This window comes from Pogona vitticeps, chromosome 3 (genome assembly GCF_051106095.1).
Source record: "Pogona vitticeps strain Pit_001003342236 chromosome 3, PviZW2.1, whole genome shotgun sequence".
NCBI lineage: Eukaryota > Metazoa > Chordata > Lepidosauria > Squamata > Agamidae > Pogona > Pogona vitticeps.
In genome coordinates this window covers 5,592,063-5,617,324 of record NC_135785.1, presented here as the reverse complement: position 1 = coordinate 5,617,324, position 25,262 = coordinate 5,592,063, and the positions used below count along the sequence as shown (strand labels likewise).

At 48.5% G+C, this 25,262-nt stretch overlaps 1 protein-coding gene across 1 annotated transcript in view; it reads left to right on the top strand.

The window, feature by feature from the left end:
- Nucleotides 1-2,394: 2,394 nt before the first annotated feature.
- ECEL1 (endothelin converting enzyme like 1) overlaps nucleotides 2,395-25,262 on the top strand; it is a 61,628-nt gene continuing 38,760 nt past the window's right edge. The window contains exons 1-2 of the mRNA XM_078389738.1: nucleotides 2,395-2,814; nucleotides 5,449-6,487. Coding sequence (XP_078245864.1) covers nucleotides 5,726-6,487 — 762 coding nt within the window. The 5' untranslated portion in view covers nucleotides 2,395-2,814; nucleotides 5,449-5,725. The remainder of the gene's footprint in view (nucleotides 2,815-5,448; nucleotides 6,488-25,262) is intronic.

Here is a 25,262-nt window from a genome sequence, read left to right as displayed (position 1 = left end):
CAGAAAGTCCTTTGGTCGATCACACCCATGGAATCAATGGTGTTGGGCAGCCACCCTCTACCACCCTGAGTCATCACAACCTGTTCATGGTTTCCCCATGAGCAGGAATGAAGTTTATAGGTATCCAGAACTGCACAAATACTGCCATGGAGGCAGGGCAAAGATAGGGTCACCCAAAGGATTCATGGCAGGGTGGGCACTTTTATGAGTTCCCCCACTCCAGCATGAAAGAAGGCTGGCCGCCGAAGAATGGATGCTTTTGAATTGTGGTGCTGGAGAAGGCTCTTGAGAGTCCCCTGGACAGCAAGGAGATCAAACCTATACGTTCTGAAGGAAATCAACCCCGAGTGCTCCCTGGAAGGACAGATCCTGAAGCTGAGGCCCCAATACTTTGGCCATCTCATGAGAAGATAAGACTCCCTGGAAAAGCCCCTGATGTTGGGAAAGTGTGAGGGCAAGAGGATAAGGAGATGACAGAGGACGAGGTGGCTGGACAGTGTCATTGAAGTGACCAGCATGAATCTGACCCAACTCCGGGAGGCAGTGGAAGACAGGAGGGCCTGGCGTGCTCTGGTCCATGGGGTCACAAAGAGTCGGACACAACTTAATGACTAAAGAACAAAGGACCCCCTTGTTCCTCTTTCGATCCTGAAGCAGAGGCTCCAATCCTTTGGCCATCTCATGAGAAGAGAAGACTTCCTGGAAAAGCCCCTGATGTTGGGAAAGTGTGAAGGCAAGAGGAGAAGGGGACGACAGAGGATGAGATGGATGGACAGAGTTATCAAAGCGACCAACATGAATTTGACCCAACTCCGGGAGGCAGTGGAAGACAGGAGGGCCTGGTGTGCTCTGGTCCATGGAGTCACAAAGAGTCGGATGTGACTAAACAACTAAACAACAACTCCAGCATGGATTGCAAACGCATCTACCTACATATACAAGATCGAGAAAGGCTAATTCTTCTTCTTCTCCTCCTTTTTTGCAAGGAAAGCGAGATCCATCCACAAGTGACTTATGCCCACAGGTGTCTCCTTGTGAGCAAACGTTTCTGCAGAAGGGAGATGCCTCCATGAAGGTAGTCGGCCCCAGAGTCCTGCTGACCCCCTCCCCCCGCCATGTAACAGTGGAGCCACAGAGTTTGCAGGTTTACATCTGTGGCCAGATTAATATTCCAACCTTTTTGATTTACCCTGAGCCGAGTGACACCCGTGATAATTGATGGGCTATAAATCTACACCAGCGACACCCTGCTCTCTGGAAGGCGGACTTATTTGGGGGGGGGAATTCATCTGCATTGCAGCGTTATGCTCCCGAATGGATTCCGTCTGGATATTAAAAGGGGGGAGGGGAGGAGGCAGAGGAATGATCCAACTCTGGAGATCCACGCCCAACTTTACCTGGCAAAGGCACATACCAGGCGCACACCTCTGAGCGCAAATCCAGTCATTTGCAAAAGCCATTTGCACTGGGGAAGGTTCTGTATATTCTCCGGAGAAGGATTTTGATGGGCAGAAAAGTACTACAGGTTGAGAACCTACATAGATAACAGGGATAACGTGGTGGAAATTGAAGGCGACCCCTTGGGCTGCTTCCTTTTTCAGTAATTCCTTATAACGTTTGTCAGGTTTAAGGTTAAGGTAAAAGCTTAAAAAAAAATCGAGTCTGACATTAAAAGAGTGAACAGCGTAAAGTCACACAACCTACAAGTTGCCTCATTGACTCTAACCGAGGCCAGAAAAGAGGGGGGACGTTTTGCTTACATCCACGTACTTATTGCTCAGTTCCCCTAACGTCAGCACCAGGGCTGGTCTAGATGTCATCTTCTGGGGTGGCCAGAAGGATTCCCAAAGGCCATCCAGACGGTCTGATGCCACCTCCCCCTAGCAGGGAATCCACCGCGCCCTCCCCCAAAAAACAGTCCCTTTAGGGCAGGAAAGACCCTCCGGAAAAAGGGGGGGGCTTGGAGGAGGGATTCTGAGCGCAGTTCGCGGCAAGAAGGGAAGTTGCGCCGGATCCAGAACTCTTTCTCCATCATCTTCAGGCCCCCAAAGAGGTGGAGAAAGGGGTCCATCAACCCTCCCTATCTGCATTCATGAATAGGGGGAGGTTTCTGTCCCCCACCCCCTCCACAGGTCTTTCCTTCCCCCCCCCTCCTGTCTTTGTCCAGCTCCAGCGGGGCCCGATCCTTCGCCTACACGCCCAGGAGCGCTTTCTATCTCCCACTCCTTTTGTGTTTCCATCCTAGCAAAGAAGAAGGATCTCCCCTTCCTTCCTCAGGCTCTTCCCGGGGGTCCCCTCTCTCCCACCTGGGGGGGGGGGGACGGAGCCCCTTTCCACGCCCTCGCCTGCCTTTCTCTCGCTTTTCTCTCTCCCCCCCCTCCCCCGGCGATGCCTCTCAGAGCAACGGGAGGGATGAGGTAAGACTCGGTCGCCCGGCTCAGCCGCCGGACTATTTGCATAACAATCATCCTCCAGCGGATTTCTCTCTCCCTCTCCCCCCCCCCCCATCGGCTAGGGAGAGCCGGCGAAAAAAGAGGGGCTGAGAGGGAGGGGAAGCCCCCTCCTCTCCCCGCCGCCGCCTCCCCCCCCCCGCGACCACGTCTCTCCGGCTGCAGCTCCGATCCAGGCGATCGCCGGCTCCCCCGAGAGACCCCCGAGGACAGAGGATCGGGCCCTCGGAGCGGGGCGCGGTGGGGAGGTGTCGGAGAGCGGCGGCCGCCGGGCAAGAGCGCGCCGGCTCCCGACGGCACTGCGCGGACGGCCGCCGGGCGAAGCGGATCGAGGCGCGCCGGGTGCGCTCCGCGCAAATCGTGGGTAAGCTGCGGGGGGGGGAAGAGAGGGGCCCGGCTCCCCCCCACCTCGGGTCCGGGTCGGGGGAGTCGGGGGGGGTTCTCCCTCCCTGGTCCCCCCCACGACTCCGATCCTGATGGGGGGGCGTGGAGAGACACGGAGAGCCGCGACTTGCAACTTTCCGGCTTCTTCTTTCTTGGCGGTTCTTGCGCGCCCGCGGGAGGCGCAACAGATCCCGGCGCCGGGAAGCGCAGGAAGGGGGCAGGCAGGCGGCCGGGCGCCGGAGATCCGGGGCGATCCCGACGGGAGAGGCGGAGAAGGGCGCCCAAGCCAGGCGGGGAGGAAGGGGCGTGAGCCGGACCCGGGTTTGGACAGGGGTGGGTGGGTCGGGGGGAGAGAGCCCCCACCCCACCCCTTGGGTTGAGGACACTGAGGAGGAAGAAGGGGTGGCCAGCCATCCCCCCCCCCCAAAAAGCGGCCTCAACCCGCGGTCCTCCGGCTGTGCCGCATCCCATCGTCGTCCCCCCCCAGGCCCGGCTGGGGATGATGGAAGATGCAGTCCGATCCGGCTGGAAGACCCCGGGTTGAGGGCGGGGAGGGCGATCCAGAAGGTTCGCAGAACAGTGACATGAACCGGGGTGTTGTGTGTGTGTGTGGTTTTTTTGGGGGGGGCGCAAATCCATTCCCACCCCCCCTCCTGCCTCCACCTTCCCAGAAGTTGATCGAAGCGGAGGGATTGGCAGCCGGTGAGCGCGGGGGGGGGCGAAGAGAGAGTCAAAGGTTCCCACGAGCAAAGGGGATCCCCCCCGGGAGCGACCAAGGCAGGGCAGGGGGGCAGCGGCGACAGAGGAGACAGGGGGTGGGGGTCCCCTCCGTCTAGGAGGAAAGGGGGGGAAAGCGACGAGGGCGGAGGGCTTGCCCCCTCCCCGGAGCAGATCCGACACTTAGGCCAGCCGGGCAGCTTCCCCCCCAACATCTTCCCGCCCCCCTCGCCAGCCGGGGGTCCCGCGCCCTGCGCCCGCCTCCTCGGCGGGGATCGCTCAGCGACGGGTCCCAACCGAGCGACCCACCTGGGGACCAGAGGACCAAAGGCGCCCCGCCTCTCCCCAACCAAGCCAGGTAGGGCGCGCACGCCCCCATCTCCGAGAGGTGGATGGGGCCCCTTTTGACCCCCACCACCCGCCCCCCCCCCCGGCAACAGCTTTCCAAAACCGCTGAAACGACGGCTCGGGAAAGGACGCCCCGGCCGAAAGAGCCCAACGCCGCCATCGGAAGGGGGAAAGAAAGCGGGCTTTCGGAAGCTCGCTGGGGCGGCTCCTTCCCGGGACAGCCCTCGAGATCCCCCCCCGGTCCCCCAGCCAGCCCCATGCACGCGCCCGCAGGCACTCAGGGGGGCCCGGCAGGGGTGAGATGCGGGACCCTGAGAAGCAAGGCGGTCCCCTCTCCCCTCCCGGACCCTCCCCGGGCAGCCACTTCGGCCTCCTTTAAAAGGCTGGTCAGTTTCAACTCCCCAAAAACTAACCGGTTAGTCAGTTACCCGCTGTCGCTTCCCGGGGAGCAAGAAAAAGCCATTTCATTCGGACAGCAACGCTGGGAAGTCTGCCGCCAGCCCCGGTGGAATCCGCTGCCAAACACATTCCTTTGTAGATTTTTTATTATTATTATTATTATGGGGAAATGGGGAGCTACTTCTGAGGATTCTCTACCTGGAAAACCCTGAAAAGGGTCGCCAGAAGCCAGAACTGACTTGACAACATGCAATTATTATTATTATTATTATTATTATTATTATTATTATTATTATTATTATTATTATTATTATTATTATTATTATTATTATTATTCTCTTGGCATCTCCTAATCAAAGAGGCAGAAGTTTCAGTTTATGCTGGTTGGTTAGTACCTAGAGAAACCCTAAAAAAAATAAGGCATCTCTTCTAGAAGTCTGGAAATCTGCTGGACGGAGAAGGGGGGGGTGGGGGTTTCCCATCTTACCGGGTCCCATGCTTTGTGTATGTGTGTACACACACATACACACAGAGAGAAAGAGAGAGAGAGAGAGATTCCCTGTTGGGGAATTTCTGTTGGGAATCTTTTAAAATACTGTACACACACACACACACACACACACACACACACACACACACACACACACACACACACACACACACACACACACACACACACACACACACACGCATGCATGCATGCATGCATACATGCATTCAGTATTTTAAAAGATCCCCAACAGAAATATGCTCTGATCCATGGGGTCACAAAGAGTCAGACACGACTAAACAACAATGACATGGAGCGCTGGAATTCAGAGGTGGGGGAGACCCTCTCTTGTGGGCAGGACTGCTGGCAATCAGTAACCTGGGGAGATGGGGAGGAGGTGGGCATATTATGTTGTACCCTGTACAATTCTGCACCGGAAATCAGTTTACCCATTGTTGTTGGATTTAGAGACCCTTCATTATCAGAGGTCTCAAAAAGTCATTGATTCAGCTTGTGTACAAACTTGGCACTTGGGGGGGGGGGGCGGATCCCCAGGAAAGGATCTACCTTTTTTTCTTGTATGTCACATATTCAGGTTTGCTATGAAACAAGAAACCGGTCCCTCACCCTGCCTTTAAATCCAATCTCTGTCTCTTGCAGGACGTTCTCTCCTTGTGGGATTTTAAGCCGGAACGCCTCCCCGTGTGCCAGGGATCCCCTGGATCGGTTGGCCAAGGAAGACCAAACCTTTCTCTCTGCAAAGCAAACCATCCCCTTCTGATGGGCTGCCTGGAGCGCCCTCTGCCGTACAAAACCACCACTGTGGTGCCCATGGCAGGGCTCTGATCCCCCCTCTCCCCAGCTCTTGCTTGACCGGTTTTCTCCGGAGGGGAGGCCTCCAGCCTGGTGCGCCCGAACCACCCCCACCACCCCCAGCATGGAGAAGACCTACTCCCTGACTGCTCATTACGATGAGTTTCAGGAGGTGAAGTACGTGAGCAAATACAGCAGCAGTGGCACCCTGCCCAATGGGTTCAATTTGCAGCTGGGGGCCCCCAGCGCCAAGAAGCCGCGGTGTGGGTTGCCCCGCTGGAGCCGCCGAGAGATCTGCCTGCTCTCGGGCCTGGTCTTCGCGGCGGGGCTTTGCGTCATTTTGGGATGCATCCTGGTGCTGAAGTACATGGCTATGGAGCACGACCCCTATTGCCTGGAGGGCTGTCAGGAGCGGAAGGCGTTCACCAAGGCCTCCCGCTTCATCGCCACCAATATCGACCCCACGATTGACCCGTGCAAAGACTTCTACTCCTTCGCCTGCGGTGGGTGGCTGCGGCGCCATGCCATCCCCGAAGACAAGCTCATCTACGGCATCATCGCGGCCATCGGCGAGCAGAACGAGGAGAAACTCCAGCGCCTGCTTCTGCAGCCGGTCCGGCGGCCCTACCCGGCTTCGGCCGAGCGCAAGGTCAAGGAGTTCTTCCGTTCCTGTATGGACCTGGCCGAAATTGACCGCCACGGTGCCCAGCCCATGCTGGATGTCCTCGAGGAATGTGGCGGTTGGGATATGGCCAACACCGGCCGGCCAGGGCGCTGGGACTTCAACGAGCTGCTCTATAAGACCCAAGGGGTCTATAGCACAGCCGTCTTCTTCTCCCTCACCGTCAACCTGGACGACAAGAATTCCTCCCGCTACGTGATCCGGGTAAGTCGGCCGATGGTTTGGGAGATGCAGACGTTTTTGCAGGCAGGTAGCGTCCTCTTGCAGTGACTGGTCGCACGACGAGGAGTGTGCTGGAACACTGGAACGCTTCTGGTGGGTTTCCCTTCCACTCCAAACTGGGTGCCGACCCCAAGCATTTGTAGATGGTAACTCGCTTCTTCAAATGGATACAGTGAGGTTTGAAAAGTCAAAGAGTAAAGAATTTTTTTTATCGGAGACTCTTTGTAGGGCCTGAATAAATTAATTAAAAAAAAAAAAGACAAACCAGAAAGTCATGTGGCTAAGTTGGAACTAGAGGAAATCACAGAGGAAGTTGCATTATAACCAGATCGCTGGTCTTGTCTAGTTAAGCATAGTTTTTGAGTGCCTTTTCCAACTTTGCCCTCTTTGAAGGATATGGACTACAACTCCCACCATCCCCAGCCAGATAGTCAGTGGGTTTGGGAATGATGGTTTTAGCTGGTGCACATTGAGAAGACACAGATTTGGATGAGATGGGTGTAGGTGATCCCAGATTTCAGGCATGCAACATGTTCCTTTCTTGGACTACATTCCCCAGAATCCTCCAGACAGCTATTCTGGCTGAGGCATGCTGGGAGCTGTAAGCCCTAAAAAGGAACTTATCTGTGCCCTGACTCTGCCATGCTTGCAAGCAATAAGCCCACTTAAATGCATTAACATCTGTGAGTTCATCAACTCCTAGTGGCCTCTTTTTGGTACGTTCTCGTTGCAATCTCACGTCAGGAGCATGTGCGTGTGTGTGCGTGCAGATGTACAGCGTGTGTGCAGCGATACCTGTTCACCAGCCATACATTTTGTTGGTTTTCATACAAAACGCTTCGTACGACTGTCCTCCAGGGAATGGCACTTTGTTTTCTCCCATCCATTTTCACAAGAAGCTCATCCGATTGCACGATTTTCTTTAAAACGAGGCACGCGATTCAAACATTGTTACCTGCACTTAGAGCCAGATCATACCTAATTTTCTGTCAGAGAACAAAGAGGGAGCGTCCCTTTCAAAATGTTCAGGACGCGATGCCTCCGTCGGCATCCGTCATACATATTCAGCAAGGCGGAAGGCAGACAATAGTTTTCAAGGGAGTGGAAGGCGCTTTGCATGAAACGGCGCTTCTCGTGGCAGCCATACGAATCTCCCCACGGATTCCTTGGACTCTCTACAGAAAAACAACAACCCATTTATCTGCCGTACCTGCAGCTGTCCAGATGTTTTTATGCTGTTCCAGTTCAGGAGGTTTTCCCCTTTGTTTTGACGCCAACACCTTTTGCAGCTGATACGAGTCTCCAGATTGTCTGCACCACTCAAATACAGGAGCAAAAGATTAACAGGGCGCATAGATTTGCTTTCAGAGAGCAGGAATGTTGAAAAGTCTTTACGTCTGAGATACAAGCTCGAGTCTCCATCTCCCGCCGGGTATGGGATTCCAGTTCCCATCATCCTTCCTCTTTTCCTCCTGCCTTCCACCTTTCCCAGCATTATTGTCTTTTCCAGAGAACGCTGCCTTCTCACGATCTGCCCAAAGTCGAACAGCCACAGTTTCAACATTTTGGTCTCCAGAGATAGTTCAGGCTTGATTGGATCTAGGACTGCAAGGAGATCAATCCTATCTGTTCTGAAGGAAATCAACCCTGAGTGCTCCGTGGAAGGACAGATCCTGAAGCAGAGGCTCCAATACTTTGGCCATCTCATGAGAAGAGAAGATTCCCTGGAAAAGACCCAGATGTTGGGAAAGAGTGAAGGCAAGAAGAGAAGGGGACGGCAGAGGACGAGATGGATGGACAGTGTCATTGAAGCCATCAGCATGAATTTGACCCAACTCCGGGAGGCCATGGAAGACAGGCGAGCCTGGCATGCTCTGGTCCCTGGGGTCACGAAGTGTCGGACATAAAACTTAATGACTAAAGAACAAAGGACCCCCTTGTTCCTCTTTCCGGCAGTCCAGGTTATAATCGGCTTGATATGTTCCCTAGCGGCCCCACCACTCACCAGCTGCGCAGTTCGATTCTGGACCAGCTGCAGTCGCCGGACCGTCTTCAAAGGCAGCCCCACGTAGAGCGCATTCCAGTAATCTATGCAAGATGTTACCAGTGCATGTGTAACTGTCATGAGACTCCACTCGTCCAGGTAGGGCCGTAGCTGGTATAATTTCCGCAGCTGAAGAAAGGCGCCCCTGGCCACCGAGTCCACCTGGGCTTCCAGAGTTAGACTGGGGTCCAGGAGCACCCCCAGGCTGCGGACCCTGTCCCTTAGGGGGAGTGTAACCCAATTCAGGGCAGGGCGATGGCCCTCCAGCCTGTCTGGCGAAGCACCCACTAACAGCACTTCCGTCTTGTCTGGATTGAGTTTCAATTTATTGACCCTCATCCAGTCCATTATCAGGTCCAGACATGAGTTCAGCACAGAAACCGCCTCACCTGGATTGGTGGAAAACGAGAGGTAGAGCTGAGTGTTGTCAGCATATTGCTGACTCCTCAGCCCAAACCTCCTGATGACCTCTCCCAGCGGTTTCATGTAGATGTTGAACAGCATGGGGGACAGTATCGAGCCCTGAAATGTTGTAAGCCGCCCAGAGACCTTCGGATAGTGTGGGCGGCATATAAGTTAAATAAATAAATAAATAAATAAATAAATAAATAAATAAATAAATAAATAAATAAATAAATAAATAAAGCAAGCAAGCAAGCAAGCAAGCAAGCAAGCAAGCAAGCAAGCAAGCAAGCAAGCAAGCTCTCCTTCAGCACCACATTTCAAATGGATCCATTTTTTCCCTGTCCGTTTTCTTCATCGTCCAGTTTTTGCACCCGTCCATGATGATCAGAAAGAGAAGAGTGTGGATGATCTTCGTCTTGGTCTCCAATGACACCTCCTTACACCTGATGATTCCTTTGCTTAGGACTACAGAATAAAACCATGTGTCTTCCATCTAAATATAAATATAGATGCCGAGAATGATTAGGGAACAAAAAAGAGAGATTAACGGATAGATCAAGATGGAAAGGAGAGAAAGAGGCGGGAGATATGAGACCCCGGTTTTGGGAGAGACCACCCTTCCCAGCCTGACAGATTCAAAACATGGCCAACTCCGCCATCCCCTGTCAATAACCACATTATGGGATTTCAAAGTGCGCCTGGAAAAATGTATCACACTGAGAAGGTAAATCTAAAGGGACATACAGTAAAGAGCATCTAAATGAGCCAGTAACACGTGTGGCACCAGGAGTCAGAGGTAAAAACACACATGCCATGCTGTGTAAATCCCTCTGTTTTTCAACACCTAATGATTTAAATCATTAGGTTTTGATGGGCGACGAAAGTGGACAAGGAAAAAAAAAGATTAATTTGAAATATGGTGCCAGGTGGGCTTGGACTAAAACTCCCAGAAGCCTTCACCACTAGCTGTGCAAGCGGGGATTCCATCTCATATTTGATTTTCCTCTTTTCCTGCTGCTCTCCACTTTTCCCAGCATTATTTATTTATTTTATTTATTTATTTATTCAATTTATATGCCGCCCAAACTACCCAGAGGTCTCTGGGCGGCTTACAATTACAATTACATTATTGTCTTTTCCAGAGAATCATTCATAGGGTCTTAGATGATGAATTAAGCAAAAGGAGTGAAATGGGCGCTTTTGAGATCACAGATCCTTTTTTTCAAACTAAGATGTGTTGTAAACTTTTAGATAGCTCACTGGCTTAGGTCTCTGCCTGCAGAACGAAGTATATTGTTTCCGTATCTTAGAGGATCTCCCTTTTTCCCAGAAAAAAAGTTTAGCCTTGTTAAGGCACCGTGAATAAAACTGAGGAGGCAAAGGAAAATGGAAACGTCTAATTAATCACGTCCAGAAACACCAAGTTGTTAATGAGAAAGCAAAGCAAAACAAAAAGGTTTGTCAATTGTTTCAAATCAATATTAAAGGATCTGATGGTGGATAAAACGTTGAGCTATATTTCACGAAGCCCCTTCCTGCAAATATCTTGAATTCACAGGAAGGATGAAACGATGCCGTCGGGAGAAATATCCACTCTGGCACGGTTGCCACTGTTTCAGAGAAGAAAAACCCTCCGATTTGGAAATCTGTGATTGTGATTGATTGCTTAATTTGTTATTCCAATTATCGGACAGATCGTTGCTTTTCCGGCCATGATGAGCTTGCTAGGGCAATGGGATCGCCATGCATAAGTTAAGTCCACTTTCAGTCCGTTGATAAGTAAACCTGCAGTAGAACTCAGAGAAAGTCACATTTTTTTGGATGGCCACTCCATGAATTTGGGCAATGATGGCTGGGGATTCTGGGTGTTGTAGTCTTAGGTAAACAGGTTCAAACGCCAGTTCATTTAAAAAAATCACCAAGGTAGTCCTCTTGTCTACTGCTCTGCAAGGCAAGGAGCGGTCTGTCCCATTCCTTGAATATCAGGAAAAACTTCTTTTAACTGCTAGAACAGTACAACAACGGAAACAACGTCCTCAGAAGGGGGTGAGCACTCCAATGCTGGAGGCACTCAAGATAAAATGAGACAGCCCTCTGTCAGCGCTGCTTTGATTTGGATTCCTGCGTCAAACAGGAACTGGACCCGATGGCCGTAGAGGACCGTTCCAAATCAACCATGGTATGTTATACTATATTCATTGCCATAGATACATATCATTGGGTTATTTTGACTGCCTGAGCACTCCAAAATGGCCTCAGCATTAGAAAAGGCTCAAGCGCATGCTGAGATATTGAAGTAAATAAAACTAATCAGGCTTCTGACCCAATTAACCAACAATGGGCTGATCAATGGCTCGGAAAGGCCAAGAATACAGCAAGAGGCTCACCCGCCAATTTCAGATCGGCCCTTTTTGTCGGCCTCTAGAATTGCGCCACTTTCATTGCTACAAAAGTCTATGCGCCGAATGCGCTTCGGCGCCTTGCATCTTTATTACGTGGTTTTGTTCGTTAGCCCAGTCCTTCTCCCCACCCCCGCAAGGAGTGGAGTAGGGTGAAATTTGCACACACACCCCGCCACCGAAGCGGGGTGGCTTCCGCGCCACGACTTGGGTATTCCCAGCAACTTGACTTGGCTTGAGTTAGTGAAGAAAATCAGGATGCTAATGCACTTGTTTGCGAGTCGCCACTACCCCGTTTCCTTGAAAATAAGACCTCACCTGAAAATAAGCCCTAGTAGGATTTTTCAGGATGCTCGTCATAGAAGCCCTACCCCAAAAATAAGCCCCAGTTCAGTGAAACCCTGCCCTCCACCCTTGTGCAGCAACCAAGAAGAAGAAGACAGGGCTGTAAAATCAAATATCCCCTGAGAAATAAGCCCTAATGCGTTTTTGGAGCAAAAATTAATATAAGACCCTGACTTATTTTCGGGGAAACACGGTAATTGCATGCTGAAGCCGAGGGGTGCTGGTGGGACGCCGTGTTCGGCGCCGGGGCCTTTTATTTGCATGGCAATGATGAGCGCCGTGCGCAGCCATTGGTGGAGGCGCCGCTTTTATACCCAGATTAATAGGACTTAGATGGGAGGAAAACTTCACCAGGCAATTTCCCTCTTCGTAATTGCAGTGTTTAGCAAAAGCCGCATGCCTGGCAATTTTTTCTAGGCGAACACCGGAGTGGCAAACATAGAGAAAAGGGGGGGTGGGAGAGAGAGAGAGAGAGAGAGAGAGGAGGGGGGTTTACTTGGGGGTTTGGATTCCAAGGAATATAAACACTTGAAAACCCCTGCTGAATTAGACCTCCGGATTCTCTCCACCCCACAGTCCTGTTTCTCAGCGGCCATGCCAGTCTGCCCGCGGGCACCAGACAAAAGCAGCAGCAGTTTCATAGCATCGTAGCATCATGGAGTGGGAAGGGCTCCTTTAAGGCCATCCAGTCCAACCCCCTGCTGAAGGCAGGAATCCAAGTCAAAGCAGATCAGACAGAGGGTTGTCCCATTTCCTCTTGAAGGCCTCCAGTCTTGGAACACTCACCACCTCCCGAGGTCATGGGTTCCGTTGTCCTACTGCTCTAACAGTTAGGAAGTTTTTCCTGATATTCAGCCTAATTCTGGCTTCCGGTTGAGGGCTTGAGCCCTTTATGACATGTTTGTTCATTATTATTATTATTATTATTATTATTATTATTATTATTATTATTATTATTATTATTATTATTATTATTATTATTATTATTATTATTATTATTATTATTCTTATTCTTATTCTTATTCTTATTCTTAATAATAATAATAATAATAATAATAATAATAATAATAATAATAATAATAATAATAATAATAATTTAAAACAACAACAACAACAACAACAAAATAAATAAATAAATAAATAAATAAATAAATAAATAAATAAATAAATAAATAAATAAATAAATAAATGTAGGTCTGCCACTAGCCCTCCTTCCTTAACCAGAAGCCGGAGGATCAGGGCCTTCCCTGCAAACTCCTCCTCTTTGCTTCCCAGCCTCGGGCTTCATTTGGGGATGGGGTGGCGGTGCCAGGAGATGATGGACGGAAAGGAAGGGGGACCATTTCTCCCACAGCCTCCCCACCCACCCACCCAGCCCTCTGCCTTCCGCCCCACCAGCCCTCAGGGCACCAAAGCACCCCCTCCCCGGTTCTGGTACCCCCATGATGACTTCCCTCTGCACTAAGCACCGGGGGGGGGGGAGAGAATTGTGGCTTGTCCCTTTGGGGTGGAGGTGGAAGCAACTGAACTCTGATCCTGCCCCCCCCACCCTCCGCCCCTCTGCCCACTCCCCAGAAGGGGGAAGGAAAGCATCTGAGAAGCTCAATTTTCCCGAGCTTCCGATAATGTAGGAGTAAATGTCCGCAGCTGGGAGTGACAGCAGAAATGCTTTCCGTTTTATTAATGAACCATTTAGCTGGTCCCGGACTCTGAGCCTGCCGTGCCTAGAGGAGGGGAGCGGAAGCCCCTGCACAAGGATGATAAAACTCACCAAAGTCCAGAAACACAAACAATGTGGTTGGATAGAGGTCTGTTAATTAAAAAAGGGACTGAGGATGGTTAGCCGTGTTCAAAGAGTCTCCTGGTGGTTCTGCCTCCCCCCCCCCTGAAATTTACATCTGGGCTTAACGAGGGGACCGGCAGACCAATTAGGTACGCTGGCAGCCTCATCCTTTGAGTTCAGTTTGGCTGCATCCCATGGGGACGTGTTTTGTACTTACCTTTTGGGGAGTGATCACGGCGGTGGAAGGTGAGGTTCAGAGAAGCTGCCTTAAAATGAGTCAGAGTTTAGTCCGTCTATGACAGTAGGGCTGACACTGACTGGGACCCACTCCCTCGGGGCTTCAAGAGATGGATGGACAGTGTCATTGACGCTACCCTACCAACATGAATTTGACCCAACTCCAGGAGGCAGTGGAAGGCAGGAGGGCCTGGCGTGCTCTGGTCCATGGGGGTCATGAAGAGTCGGACACGACGTAAGGACTAACAACAACAAAATGTCTAAGGAGAGAAAAGGGCTTCGCTTTTAAGCCTCTCTGGAACTCAGCCTAGCGCCTGGTATTCTCCTCCTGCAATCCGTTCCAGAGTTATCAAACAGGGTGGTTCAGTGATAGCACTTAAGGCACTCTCTGTGTGGTTTACAATTTAATTATGCAGACTACACATTGCCCCACAAGCAAGGTGAGCACTCAGTTTACGTATTAACCTCAGAAGGACGGAAGGTGGAATTCAGCTTGTGCTGGCTACCTGACATTGAACCTGGGTCGTGAGCAGAGTCTTGGCTGCAGTACTGCACTTTAACCATTGCACCACACAGCTCCTTTTTTGTGCACATCTTGGAGGTTGCTGTTGTTTAGTCGTTTAGTTGTGTCCGACTCTTCGTGCACGCCAGGCACGGTTGCTTTGATGACCCTGTCGAATCCTCTCGTCCTCTGTTGTCCCCTTCTCCGCCTGCCTTCACACTTTCCCAACATCAGGGTCTTTTCCAGGGAGTCTTCTCTTCTCATGAGATGGCCAAAGGATTGGAGCCTCAGCTTCAGGATCTGTCCTTCCAATGAGCCCTCAGGGTTGATTTCCTCCAGAATGGATAGGTTTGTTCTCTTTGCAGTCCAGAGGTCTCTCAAGAGCCTCCTCCAGCACCACAATTCAAAAGCACCAATTCTTCCGCGATCTTGGAGGTAACTATTATTTGTAATCTTGGAGGTAACTCATTACAAATAATAGTTACAAATAACAGTTGAAAGATCATTTTCTTTTCTAGTCGCAAAGGTGTGCCTACATTATGTTATGATTATAGCTGAAAGATGTGTGACCTCTTCATTTTTATTACAAAGGAGTGGCCTCACTAAATGGCGGAGGAGGAATACCACCCGGTTCTAACGCTGGCTCATGCCGAGAGATCAAGCTGTGTTGCGTGACCTGAGTCCAATGACGGGGTGGACAGGCAAAGTGTGTTTCATATCGCAAGACGCTGGAACATGACTGTCCGGTTTTGTTTCTTAACCTCTTAAAAATACGCATTTCATGGCTTTTGAGAAATGGGGAAGATTTGCTTTTTAAAAATGTAACTGCAACCCTAACTGGCAACTTGTTTAGACATCTGATCTATAACCGAAGCCCTTGTTAAAAGTAGCTTCCCAAACTCTGAAACAATGCTTAACTATACCGTATTTTCCATGTATAAGACTATACTTTTGTCTAAAATCTTTAGACTAAAAATTGAGGGTCATCTTATACATGGAAATTAGCTGAGGCGAGAACAAAAATAAGTGGAGGGGAAAGCAGGGATCAAAGTGATCCTGCAGGGCTTTGATCCCTGATTTCCTCTCCACTTGCTAAGCCCCACTTAGATTTCTTAATTTTGGGTTAGAAAAGTGAGGGGTGTCTTATACATGGGGGCGTCTTATACACGGAAAAATACAGTATATGTGTTGGGGAATTTATAGATAGGTGTCAGGAGGTCAGGATAACTATGTTTGTGTGTGTGGCATCCTAGGGGTTGAATGCAACCCATGAGCCCTCATTACGCTCAGGCCTGGTTTAAGATATCCACAAAATCACCATCGGTGGTTCAGACATGGCTGGTTCTTTCTCGGCGCATGTCATAGATGAATGTGTTCTATGTGAAGGAGAAAAGCAATGTCTTATTTTGACAGGTGCGCCTGTAGGATTTTCAGCTCAGGATGTGTGCTTTCGTGTATGAGAGACGACGCCAAGGGCTGCCTGTCCCAAATGGCCATATATCCCAAAATTTATGGGGCCAGCAAGTGAGGTTGTTCTTTGCCTTCCGCTCGGTGTCCCCTTGCGCGCCCGTCAACGTGTTATACTGCTCTGTTCCGCCCTGCCAAGAGGGACCGAAATTGGTTTTACAGGAGAGCTGCCTTTCTCTGGGATTTATGGGCCCTCTCAGGATTTTTTAAGCGTTCCTTAAATCATGGCGCTTATGACCAGATCTCTGGAGGAGGAGGAGGAGGAGGGGAACTTGAGGATGTGTGAATGTGCACAGGAGACAGGCAAAAATCTCTCCAACCGAAATCTCGTAAGGTTGAAGGGTTAAGACCTGTTGGCTTACCTCTTATTAGTAAGCTGGTAGGAGAAACACTTCTCATGAGAAAGCCCAGTGTTGTGAGAAGACTTGGATGTGTTCTCTCTTTTGAAGTGGCTTTGCTAGCAGAGGGATTTATGTCACTGTATGGTAGGACCCATGTATCTGCTGGGGATTGGTTTCAAACCCTCAGTGGATACTGAAAACCATGGATAATCACAAACACGAGAGATTGAAAGAGAGAGGGAAGGAGGGAGGGAGGGAGAGCATGGTAAAAGGGGAAATTTTTTTACATGCATTACCAAAATAGGCCACTAAGGGCCGCTAGAGACCAAGCTACGTGTTCTTCATTAACAAGTATTCATAGCAAAGTCACTGCTTCCCTCTCATGGCCAATTTTGGTAATGCATGTGAAAATAGGGTTTTTTGGGATTTTTTTCTTTTAATATTTTTAATATTTTCAGACTGTGGATAAGTGCATCAGTGGATACTGATCCCGTGGATAAGAGGGTTCTACTGTAGTTCCAAAAACCTAACTTTTCTAATCTCTGGTCATGGAGTAATCATTTCCCCCTCTTCATCACTAAACTTAAGAACCCATTAAACTTCACAATTTATTCATTTCAAATGCGGTGCTGGAAAAGGGCTTTGCAGTTAACCTGGACTGCCAGAAGACAAACAGGTGGGTTCTAGATGAAATCAAGCCTGAACTTTTTCTGAAGGCTGAAATGTTGAAGACGAGGTTATTTATTCATTTATTCATTCAATTTTTATTCCCCGCTCATCTAGTTTTGGGAATCTACTCTGGGCGGCTTACAAAATATAAAGATAAAAACAGCGTTCGAATAACATTCGTTATTAAGAACAATTAAAAATTAATAAAATTAATAATTAATAAAGGTTCCGAAGGCAATTACTTTATAGTTGCCCTTTTAAAAAAGTTGCTTGGCCTCCTGGTTAGTAAAAAAAAAGTATTTTAAAATGTTGTGTTTAGTTACATTTAAAAAATTCATTTGCCTGCTAAAAGCACTGACTTGTCATCCACCCAAATATACAATTCACCACGGAAAAAGAAATAGAGGGCCAACTCCCTTTCTTAGATGTCATGGTCCTACGCAAACGTGACCTCCTATTGGGACACAAGGTCTACAGAAAACCCACCCACACAGACCGGTACACAAAAACTCCAACCACCACCCACAGCAAAAAAGAGGCATAATCAAAACACTGGTAGACCGTGCAAATCGGAACGGTGACGCTCAGTTTCTCAGCACCGAACTCAACCATCTGAATTGGGCCCTACAGGCAAATGGCTACTCCAAAACTGAAATCACAAGAGCCATCCAACCAAGAAAACAACACCGAACTGAAGAAGAAAAACAGCCACCCACAAATAAAGTATTTCTGCCATACATCAAAGGGATCACGAACCGCATGGGGAAACTTTTGAAAAAACACAACCTACAAACAGTATTCAAGCCCACCACAAAAATACAACAAATGTTATGGTCAGCAAAGGACAAAAGGGACCCCCTCACCAATGCAGTATACCGGATACCTTGCAGTTGTGGCCAGGTATATATTGGAACCACAAAATGCAGCACCCACACCAGAATCAAAGAACATGAGAGACACTGCAAACTAAATAACTGGAAAAATTGGCAGTAGCTGAACATGCCCTAAAACAAACTGAACATGACATGAAATTCTATTTCAAGAGACAGAAGTACTGGACAACACCAGCAATCATTATGTTAGATTGCACAAGCTTCAACAAAAAAGAAGAAAGTTTAAAACTGAACAAAGCCTGGCTCCCAGCACTGAAAAATACACCCTGCAAAAGGTCAACGAACTCTACCCAGCCACAAGGACTGGTGATCACTGTACACAAAAGACCAGCTAACGACACCCATCAATCACAGTGACACATCATTTCCCACCCCTTATCACAACAATACACCCACCACAAAAATCACACTGATCACCATAATCACCCATCTCTTGAAAAGGACAAAAGCTGATCCCACAGCTATAAATACTCAACTATCCAAACAAACTGCACCAGAGCACAGACAGAGTTTTGACTCCTGTCCTTTGAAGATGCAGGCCACAGAGACTGGAGAAACGTTAGGAAGAAAAACCTTAAGAACACAGCCAAAGAGCCCAGAAAACGCACAACAACCATCAGATCCCGGCTGTGAAAGCCTTCGAGAATACATTATTCCTTGTCACCTTCCACTATGTAACTTAGTTATATCTTAGTTATACCAAAGAAATAATAATATTAGTAGTAATACTAATAGTAGTGTGCCATCAAGTTCATTCTGAGTTATAGTGAACCTTTCAGGGTTTTCTGAGTTTAAAATAAGTTACCATTTCTGTCTTCCTGGGAGGCTCTGAGACCAAGCAGTCTGGCTAAGGCTACACAACCTTGTTGTTCTCCATAGGGGCAGAGCAGGGAATTGAAGTCTCAATACCTATAGCTAACTCACTGAGCTATTCAGTCAGCCTTCATTTAACTACAGTGGGGTCTCTACTTAAGAACTTAATCCGTATTGGAAGGTGGTTCTCAAGTGGAAAAGTTCTTATGTAGAATCTGCATTTCCCATAGGAATGCATTGAAAACCATTTAATCTGTATCTGCTCTTTTCTGTCCATAGAAACTAATAGGAAGCTGCTATTCCGCCTTCTACCACTAGAGGGGGATATTTTTTCTTTTTTTCCCCCCTTAGGTCAGGGAACAGTGTTAAAAGCACTTCTGATGAAGCTAATTTTGAAGCAATGGACTGAAAACCAATTAATCTGTTCTGGCTGTTTTTTTGTTATGTAGAGGTGCGTTCGTACATTGAAGCATTAGTTCCCATAGGAACTAATGCAAAGCTGGTTAATACGTACTCTACCACTAGGGGGAGAACATTTTTTAAACCTAAGATGACCTAAGGTTAAAAAAAGAGCAGGAAAGTTTTTTTTCCTGTTCTTATCTTGGATTTTTGTTCTCAAGTAGAAGCAAAATTTAGCAAATGGAGCTGTTCTTAAGTGGAATTGTTCTTAAGTAGGGACGTTCTTAAGTAGAGACCCCACTGTATAAGTAACTTACGATTTGTAACTAGTTGCTCCCATGATCTGTCCCCAAAAGGAGAAATGCATCGCCAAGAAACAGGATGCGTAGTTACACGTAGTTTGCAAATGGAAGAATAGTATTTTTAAGTTGTACAACTATACATTAAGAGAACCATGTACAACATTTTTTCTCCAAGCACACAATTCCTGCAAAGCTCCTGAGCAATCAGACATGTAAATGAACTTTGATGCCTGAACGATCGCATATACAAATAAACCAAGCGACACTTCAGCATGTAAAGGGAGGGAAGCTTCTGCTTGGACAGACATACATCGTTTACCTCTTAAAAGAACTTTGCTTCTAATGATGTGCTAACAGTATTATCTCATCTGGCCCTGATTGGGTTAGCAACAAGGCCATCCTCAGGCATTTTGCTGCCTGAGGCAGCACAGCAAATGGTGCCCCTTGCTCTACCAAGTCAAGATACACGCTATCCAAAACCAGACACATTATTTCGGCCCATGAAGCATAAAAAACTGACAATCACCCCCTCCCTATTCCTGTCAGTAACATAATATCAACCGTCAATCCAAAGGGAGACGGCAGCCAAGAAACCAGGAGAGGACGGAGAGTCGCATGGCTTTTATGGTCGTTGCAAACTACACTGACATGCATGCATGCACGCACGCACACGTGCGCGCACACACAGAGCGCTTTTACAGCAAACTTTCCGCAAGGCCTCCTCTGCCGATGCTGGGCCAGGCATGAGCAGCTGTCTGTCTGGAGCTGAGCGCCTTGCTGGTGACAGCGAGACGGAGCCGTCACTGCTCCTTTCTCTTTGACGCTCCCTGCTTGGCTCCAAACGAGAGGTAATAGCCTTCTGTCAAGATTAATTGACTCCACTCCATATAACGAGGAAAGCAAAAAGCCTTTGTTAGAGACAGTAACGGAAAAACAGGCCCCTAGGTTCTCTTTCACCAGTGACTTTCCCTCTGGGGGTGGTTGGAGATCTTTGTGGTTACACCACAGTCTTAGCTCCTGTGGTGTAACTACTCCAGAGCTTGCAAGCAATTGGTTACAATTAATGGCATTACCCATAACGAGTTACATGTTGCGTAACAAGCAATCTAGCTAGTTGTTATGGATCTTCAAGTTGCTTCTGAATTGTGGGGACCCAAGGGAAGGGTTAAACCCAAAGGAACGGGGTGGCCCTGCGGGTTAAAGCGCAGAAGCCTCTGTGCTGCAAGGTCGGAAGACCAGCCGTCGTAAGATCAAATCCACGCGATGGAGGGAGCTCCCGTCGCTTGTCCCAGCTCCTGCCAACCTAGCCGTTCAAGAGCATGTAAAAAGGCGAGTAGATAAATAGGTACCACCTCGGTGGGAAGGTCATGGCGTTCTGTGTCTAAGTTGTGCTGGCCACGTGACCACAGAAACTGTCTTCGGACAAGCACTGGCTCTATGGCTTGGAGACAGGGATGAGCACCGCGCCCTAGAGTCAGACATGACTGGACTAAATGTCAAGGGGAACCTTTACTTTTACCTTTACCTAAGGGAAGGGTTCACAATTTACAAGATGTTCAAGGTGTGATTTACCCACCACCCTTTTGCAGTCGGTTTCCATGACCAAACAGGGCTTTGAATTCAGATCTTCTGGATCACAGTAGCAACAGTATAAGGTTACTTCTAGAGTCCTGTGCTCAGTTCTGGACACAGCACTTTAAGCAGGATGGCAATAAATTGGATCAAGTTCAGAGGGAGGCAACCAGGATGATCAGGGGACTGGAATCCTAGGAGGAAACATGGAAAAAACTTGGCATGATCACACTTTTAAAATACAGTGGTGCCCCGCATAGCGAGGTTAATCCGTTCCGGATTAACCGTCGCTATGGGGATACATTGCTATACGGAACGGAAAACGCCATAGAAACGCATTAAATTTAGTTTAATGCATTCCTATGGCTCTTAAACTCACCGTTCTGTGAAGTTCCTCCATAGCGCCGCCATTTTCGCACCCTCGGTCAGCAAGGCAGGGCACGAAAATGGTGCAGGCGGCCATTTTCTGCACCCGGCAGCCATTTTGGAACCGCCGATCAGCTGTTCCCAAAATGGCCGCCGGGTGCAGAAATGATCGCAATGCGATGTTTAGCCTCTTTAAACATCGCAATGCAATTGCATTAGCGACCGCAGAAAACGGGTTGCTATGCGGATTCGTTGTTAAATGGTGCGCTCGTTAAGCAAGGCACCACTTTACTTACAAGGGAGTCATGCAGAGGTGGGGCAGGATCTGTTCTCGATCACCCCAGAGTGCAGAACATGCAACAATGGACTCACATTACAGGATGCTGGATTTCAGCTGAATATCTGGAAAAACCTCCTAACTGTTAGGTGGTGAGCACTCCAACACTGGAGGCATTGAAGAGAAACTTAGATAACCTTTGATTTGGATTCCTGCCTTGAGCAAGAGGTTGGACTCAATGGCCTTATAGGTCCCTTCCAACTTCATGATTCTCTGATTCTTAGGTGTAATGGACACAACCAAGCCATTTTATTTAATTTTATTATTTAAAATATTTTTATCCCCTCCTTTCTCCTTGAAAAGGACCCAAAGCGGCTTAAAATAATGAAGGACAATATTTAAAGTTGAAAACAACGAGTATATAATGGCGGTGAACATTATTTTAAAAGTGATATTCAAAAATTACGAATAAGGGGGCATCTTTTTCAAAAATCCTTAAAGGATAACTTTGAGTGGGATTGGATGGCAAGATAGATCCACATCTGATCACACTGGGAAGAGTTGCTTTGCTGGGAGGGATCTCCTTTAAATCAGCCCATCTGCCCATTGAGGAATGGCTTAAGCCTGGCCCTAAAAGTAGGAGCCTCACTGGCTGGACCAAAACAGTCCAGTTTGGACATGGATCAGGGTCTGGCAGGTGTGCTGTTCCCTGGACATCATGGGAAATGGCTTGCACTGGACTGTGCCACAAGGAGCCCAAAATGCGATATGCCTGTGTGATCACACCTTTTAACAACTGTCAGGACCCCTAGTGAATGGATTATTCCCCCCCCCCTAAAAACCCTCCCAAGCTTTGTAAAACGCCTTGGATTTCCTTCCTACCCAAGCACGCTTAAAGTCTTTGGGACGTTTTGTTGTTGTTTAGTCGTGACTCTTCGTGACCCCATGGACCAGAGCATGCCGGGCCCTCCTGTCTTCCACTGCCTCCCGCCCTCTTCTCCTCTTGCCTTCACACTTTCCTAACATCAGCATCTTTTCCATGGAGTCTGCTCTTCTCATGAGATGGCCAAAGTATTGGAGCCTCAGCTTCAGGATCTGTCCTTCTAGGGAGCACTCATGGTTGATTTCCTTCAAGATGGAGAGGTTTGTTCTCCTTGCAGTCCAGGGGACTCTCAAGAGCCTCCTCCAGCACCACAATTCAAAAGCATCAATTCTTCGGCAGTCAGCTTTCTTTATGGTCCAGCTCTTACTTCCATACATCGCTACAGGAAAAACCATAGCTTTGACTATGCAGATCTTTGTTGGGAAGGTGAGGTCTTTGCTTTTTAAGATGCTTTCTAGGTTTGTCATCGCTTTCCTCCCAAGAAGCAGGCGTCTTTTAATTTCATGGCTGCTGTTACCATCTGCACTGATCATGGAGCCCAAGAAAGTGAAATCTGTCACTGCTTCCATATCTTCCCCTTCTGTTTGCCAGGAGAGTGGGTTATTACCCCCCTAAAATAAACCCTCCCAAGCTTTGTAGAACGCCTCGGTTTTCCTTCCTACCCAAGCACGCTTAAAGTCCTTGGGACGTTTTAGCGGGTGGCAAAAGCTCTGATTCCCACTTTCCAGCTACAGAATCACTTCTTGGCTCATTTTTCTTTTTTTAAACCAACCAAATCAGCCATTGATAAATTCTACAGCTCGCCTCCACTGGCCATCAACAGCCACTGAATATCCATTTCCCAAGATTTCCTGGCCACCGACTGAGACAACGTTGGCTGTTTGCTAAACCAAAGACAACAGAAAAGGTCGTCTCCTCCATAACGCAATAGATATGGGCTCGCGTGCGCATGAATAGCGCTATATGCGACAGGCCATCAATGCTGCCAAATGGAGGTGGGAGGAGAAATATTTTACATAAATGAGTAAAGGAGGTACATTTGGGGCATTTTGCCTTCCTCTCCTCAAATCCTCACATCCTTAAAACACAGCGGGCATCGATCATTTTAAACCGCTGTAATTCTGAGCAGAGACCCTTCTCTACCTCCCCTTCTACAGTTGATTTAATTTCCCATTTAAATCAAAGCTTGCCACCTCTCCCCTGATAACCTCTGGCAGACATCTGTGTCTTTTATGCCTCCTTTCCTTTCCAATTTGCAGGGGGGGGTTGTAATATTCAGCCTCTCCGTTTCACCTGCGGTCCCTTTGTCCTCTCCCTGGCTGGGCCCCTCTGAGCCCTGATGGCTCCGTTTTCTCGGAGGGATTCCCAGCTTAATCAAGGATTCTTAGAATAATATCGGTCCTGTCCTTCTCGTCGCTTCTTTATGTTTAGAACTGGATCCAAGCCGTCCCGTTTTTGTCTGGCGCATTTATTTCCTGGCGCGCTGCTGAGCTGGCAGTGCCAGCGGCATCTGCTTTTCTGACCTTGCGCGGTGACTTCGGCACCGCACCTTAAGACTTGGAGTTAAACCGTCCGTGACACACACAGGCAACGTCAGGGTGATGACAGTCTGACGTGAAAGCAGGAGGGGAGTCAGGGAAGAACCTGATTCTTCAACCTGTGACCCAGCATTGATGGTTTTAGACAGCTGCAATTGCAGGAGTTTTGGGGCAGAGAACCTCTTTTCCACGTTGTGTTGGGCACCTAGAATCATGAAAACTAACCGGTAGTTCCCTCCTGCCTCTGAATTCAAAAAGAGCCCCACCTCTCTGCTCAGCATTTGCTCTCTCTAGAGTCTGTTTGCTGACAGCTGTCACATCGGTCAGTTTGCTGCTTGATCTGTCCAATGGTAAGCAACGAAACCCTTTGATTCGTTCTCCTACTAATGTCTCAGGGTGACTAACTGAGACCGTAAGTACCAGTGAATGAGAAAAGGAGTGGACGACTCTGGGGAATTTGAGGCCAGCCTGCTCTCTGAATCCCTGCCCTTCTGCTGCATAGCTGGAGGCATTTAACCAAAATTTCAAAACTCTGCAGTGTTGACCACAGGCTTTCCCTGGGCCTGGCCCTTCATCAGAAATGTGTGTACAGTGGTGCCTCGCTTGACGAGGATAATTTGTTCCGTCCAGATCGCTGTTAAGCGAAATCCTCATCAAGCAAAATAAAAAAAAACCATTTAAATGCTTTGAAAACTGGTTCAATGCGTTCCAATGGGCGAAATACCTGCTCGTTTTGTGAAGATCCCCCAGAGGGCGGCCATTTTCCAGTGCTTGTAAAGCGAGAAATCTGTCCTAAAACACCGCGGGGAGCCATTTTGCACAGCGGCTGCCCACGATCAGCTGTTTGAAATTGTCGTCTAGCGAAAAATCGGTTCCCGAAGCAGGGAACCAATCATTGTTAAGCGATTTTTTCCCATAGGAACATCGTTTTGCGATCGCAATAGCGATCTCAAAAACTTCATCGTAAAGTGGTTTCGTCGTTTAACGAGGTAATTGTTAAGCGGAGCACCACTGTATTGAGAAAGCCCGTGGCTGGAACGATCACCATACAGTCCAACCATCCCTAATCTGACACCTTCCAGCAGAGATGGGTCGCAACTCTCATCATCCCCAGCTAGCATTGTTGTGACAATATTGGATAATGATGCCTGCCCACAAACTGCAGTAGAGAGGCAGGGACGGACTACGACCTCCATAATCCCCCATGCACAAAATACAGTCAGTGGCCAGGCTTGCTGGAGGATTCTGGAGGTTGTGGTCCAGAACAGGAACTTTCCCCAGCTCTGGAAGGAGAAGGAAGGCCACCTTACTACGTTGTAAAAGAACATAATCTTGCTAAAGTATTTTGAACAAAGAAAGAAACGGGGGGATTAAAATGCTATGTAAGCAAGCACTAATGACTGCTATTATTTTTAACCGAGAGCTTCTCCTGCTGAAAAAAAAGGGGGTGCAGCTTCTGCACAGAAACAACTGTGCTTATTTTTTTCACAGCAGTATTTCTCTGTTCATGAAGAGGCGAATC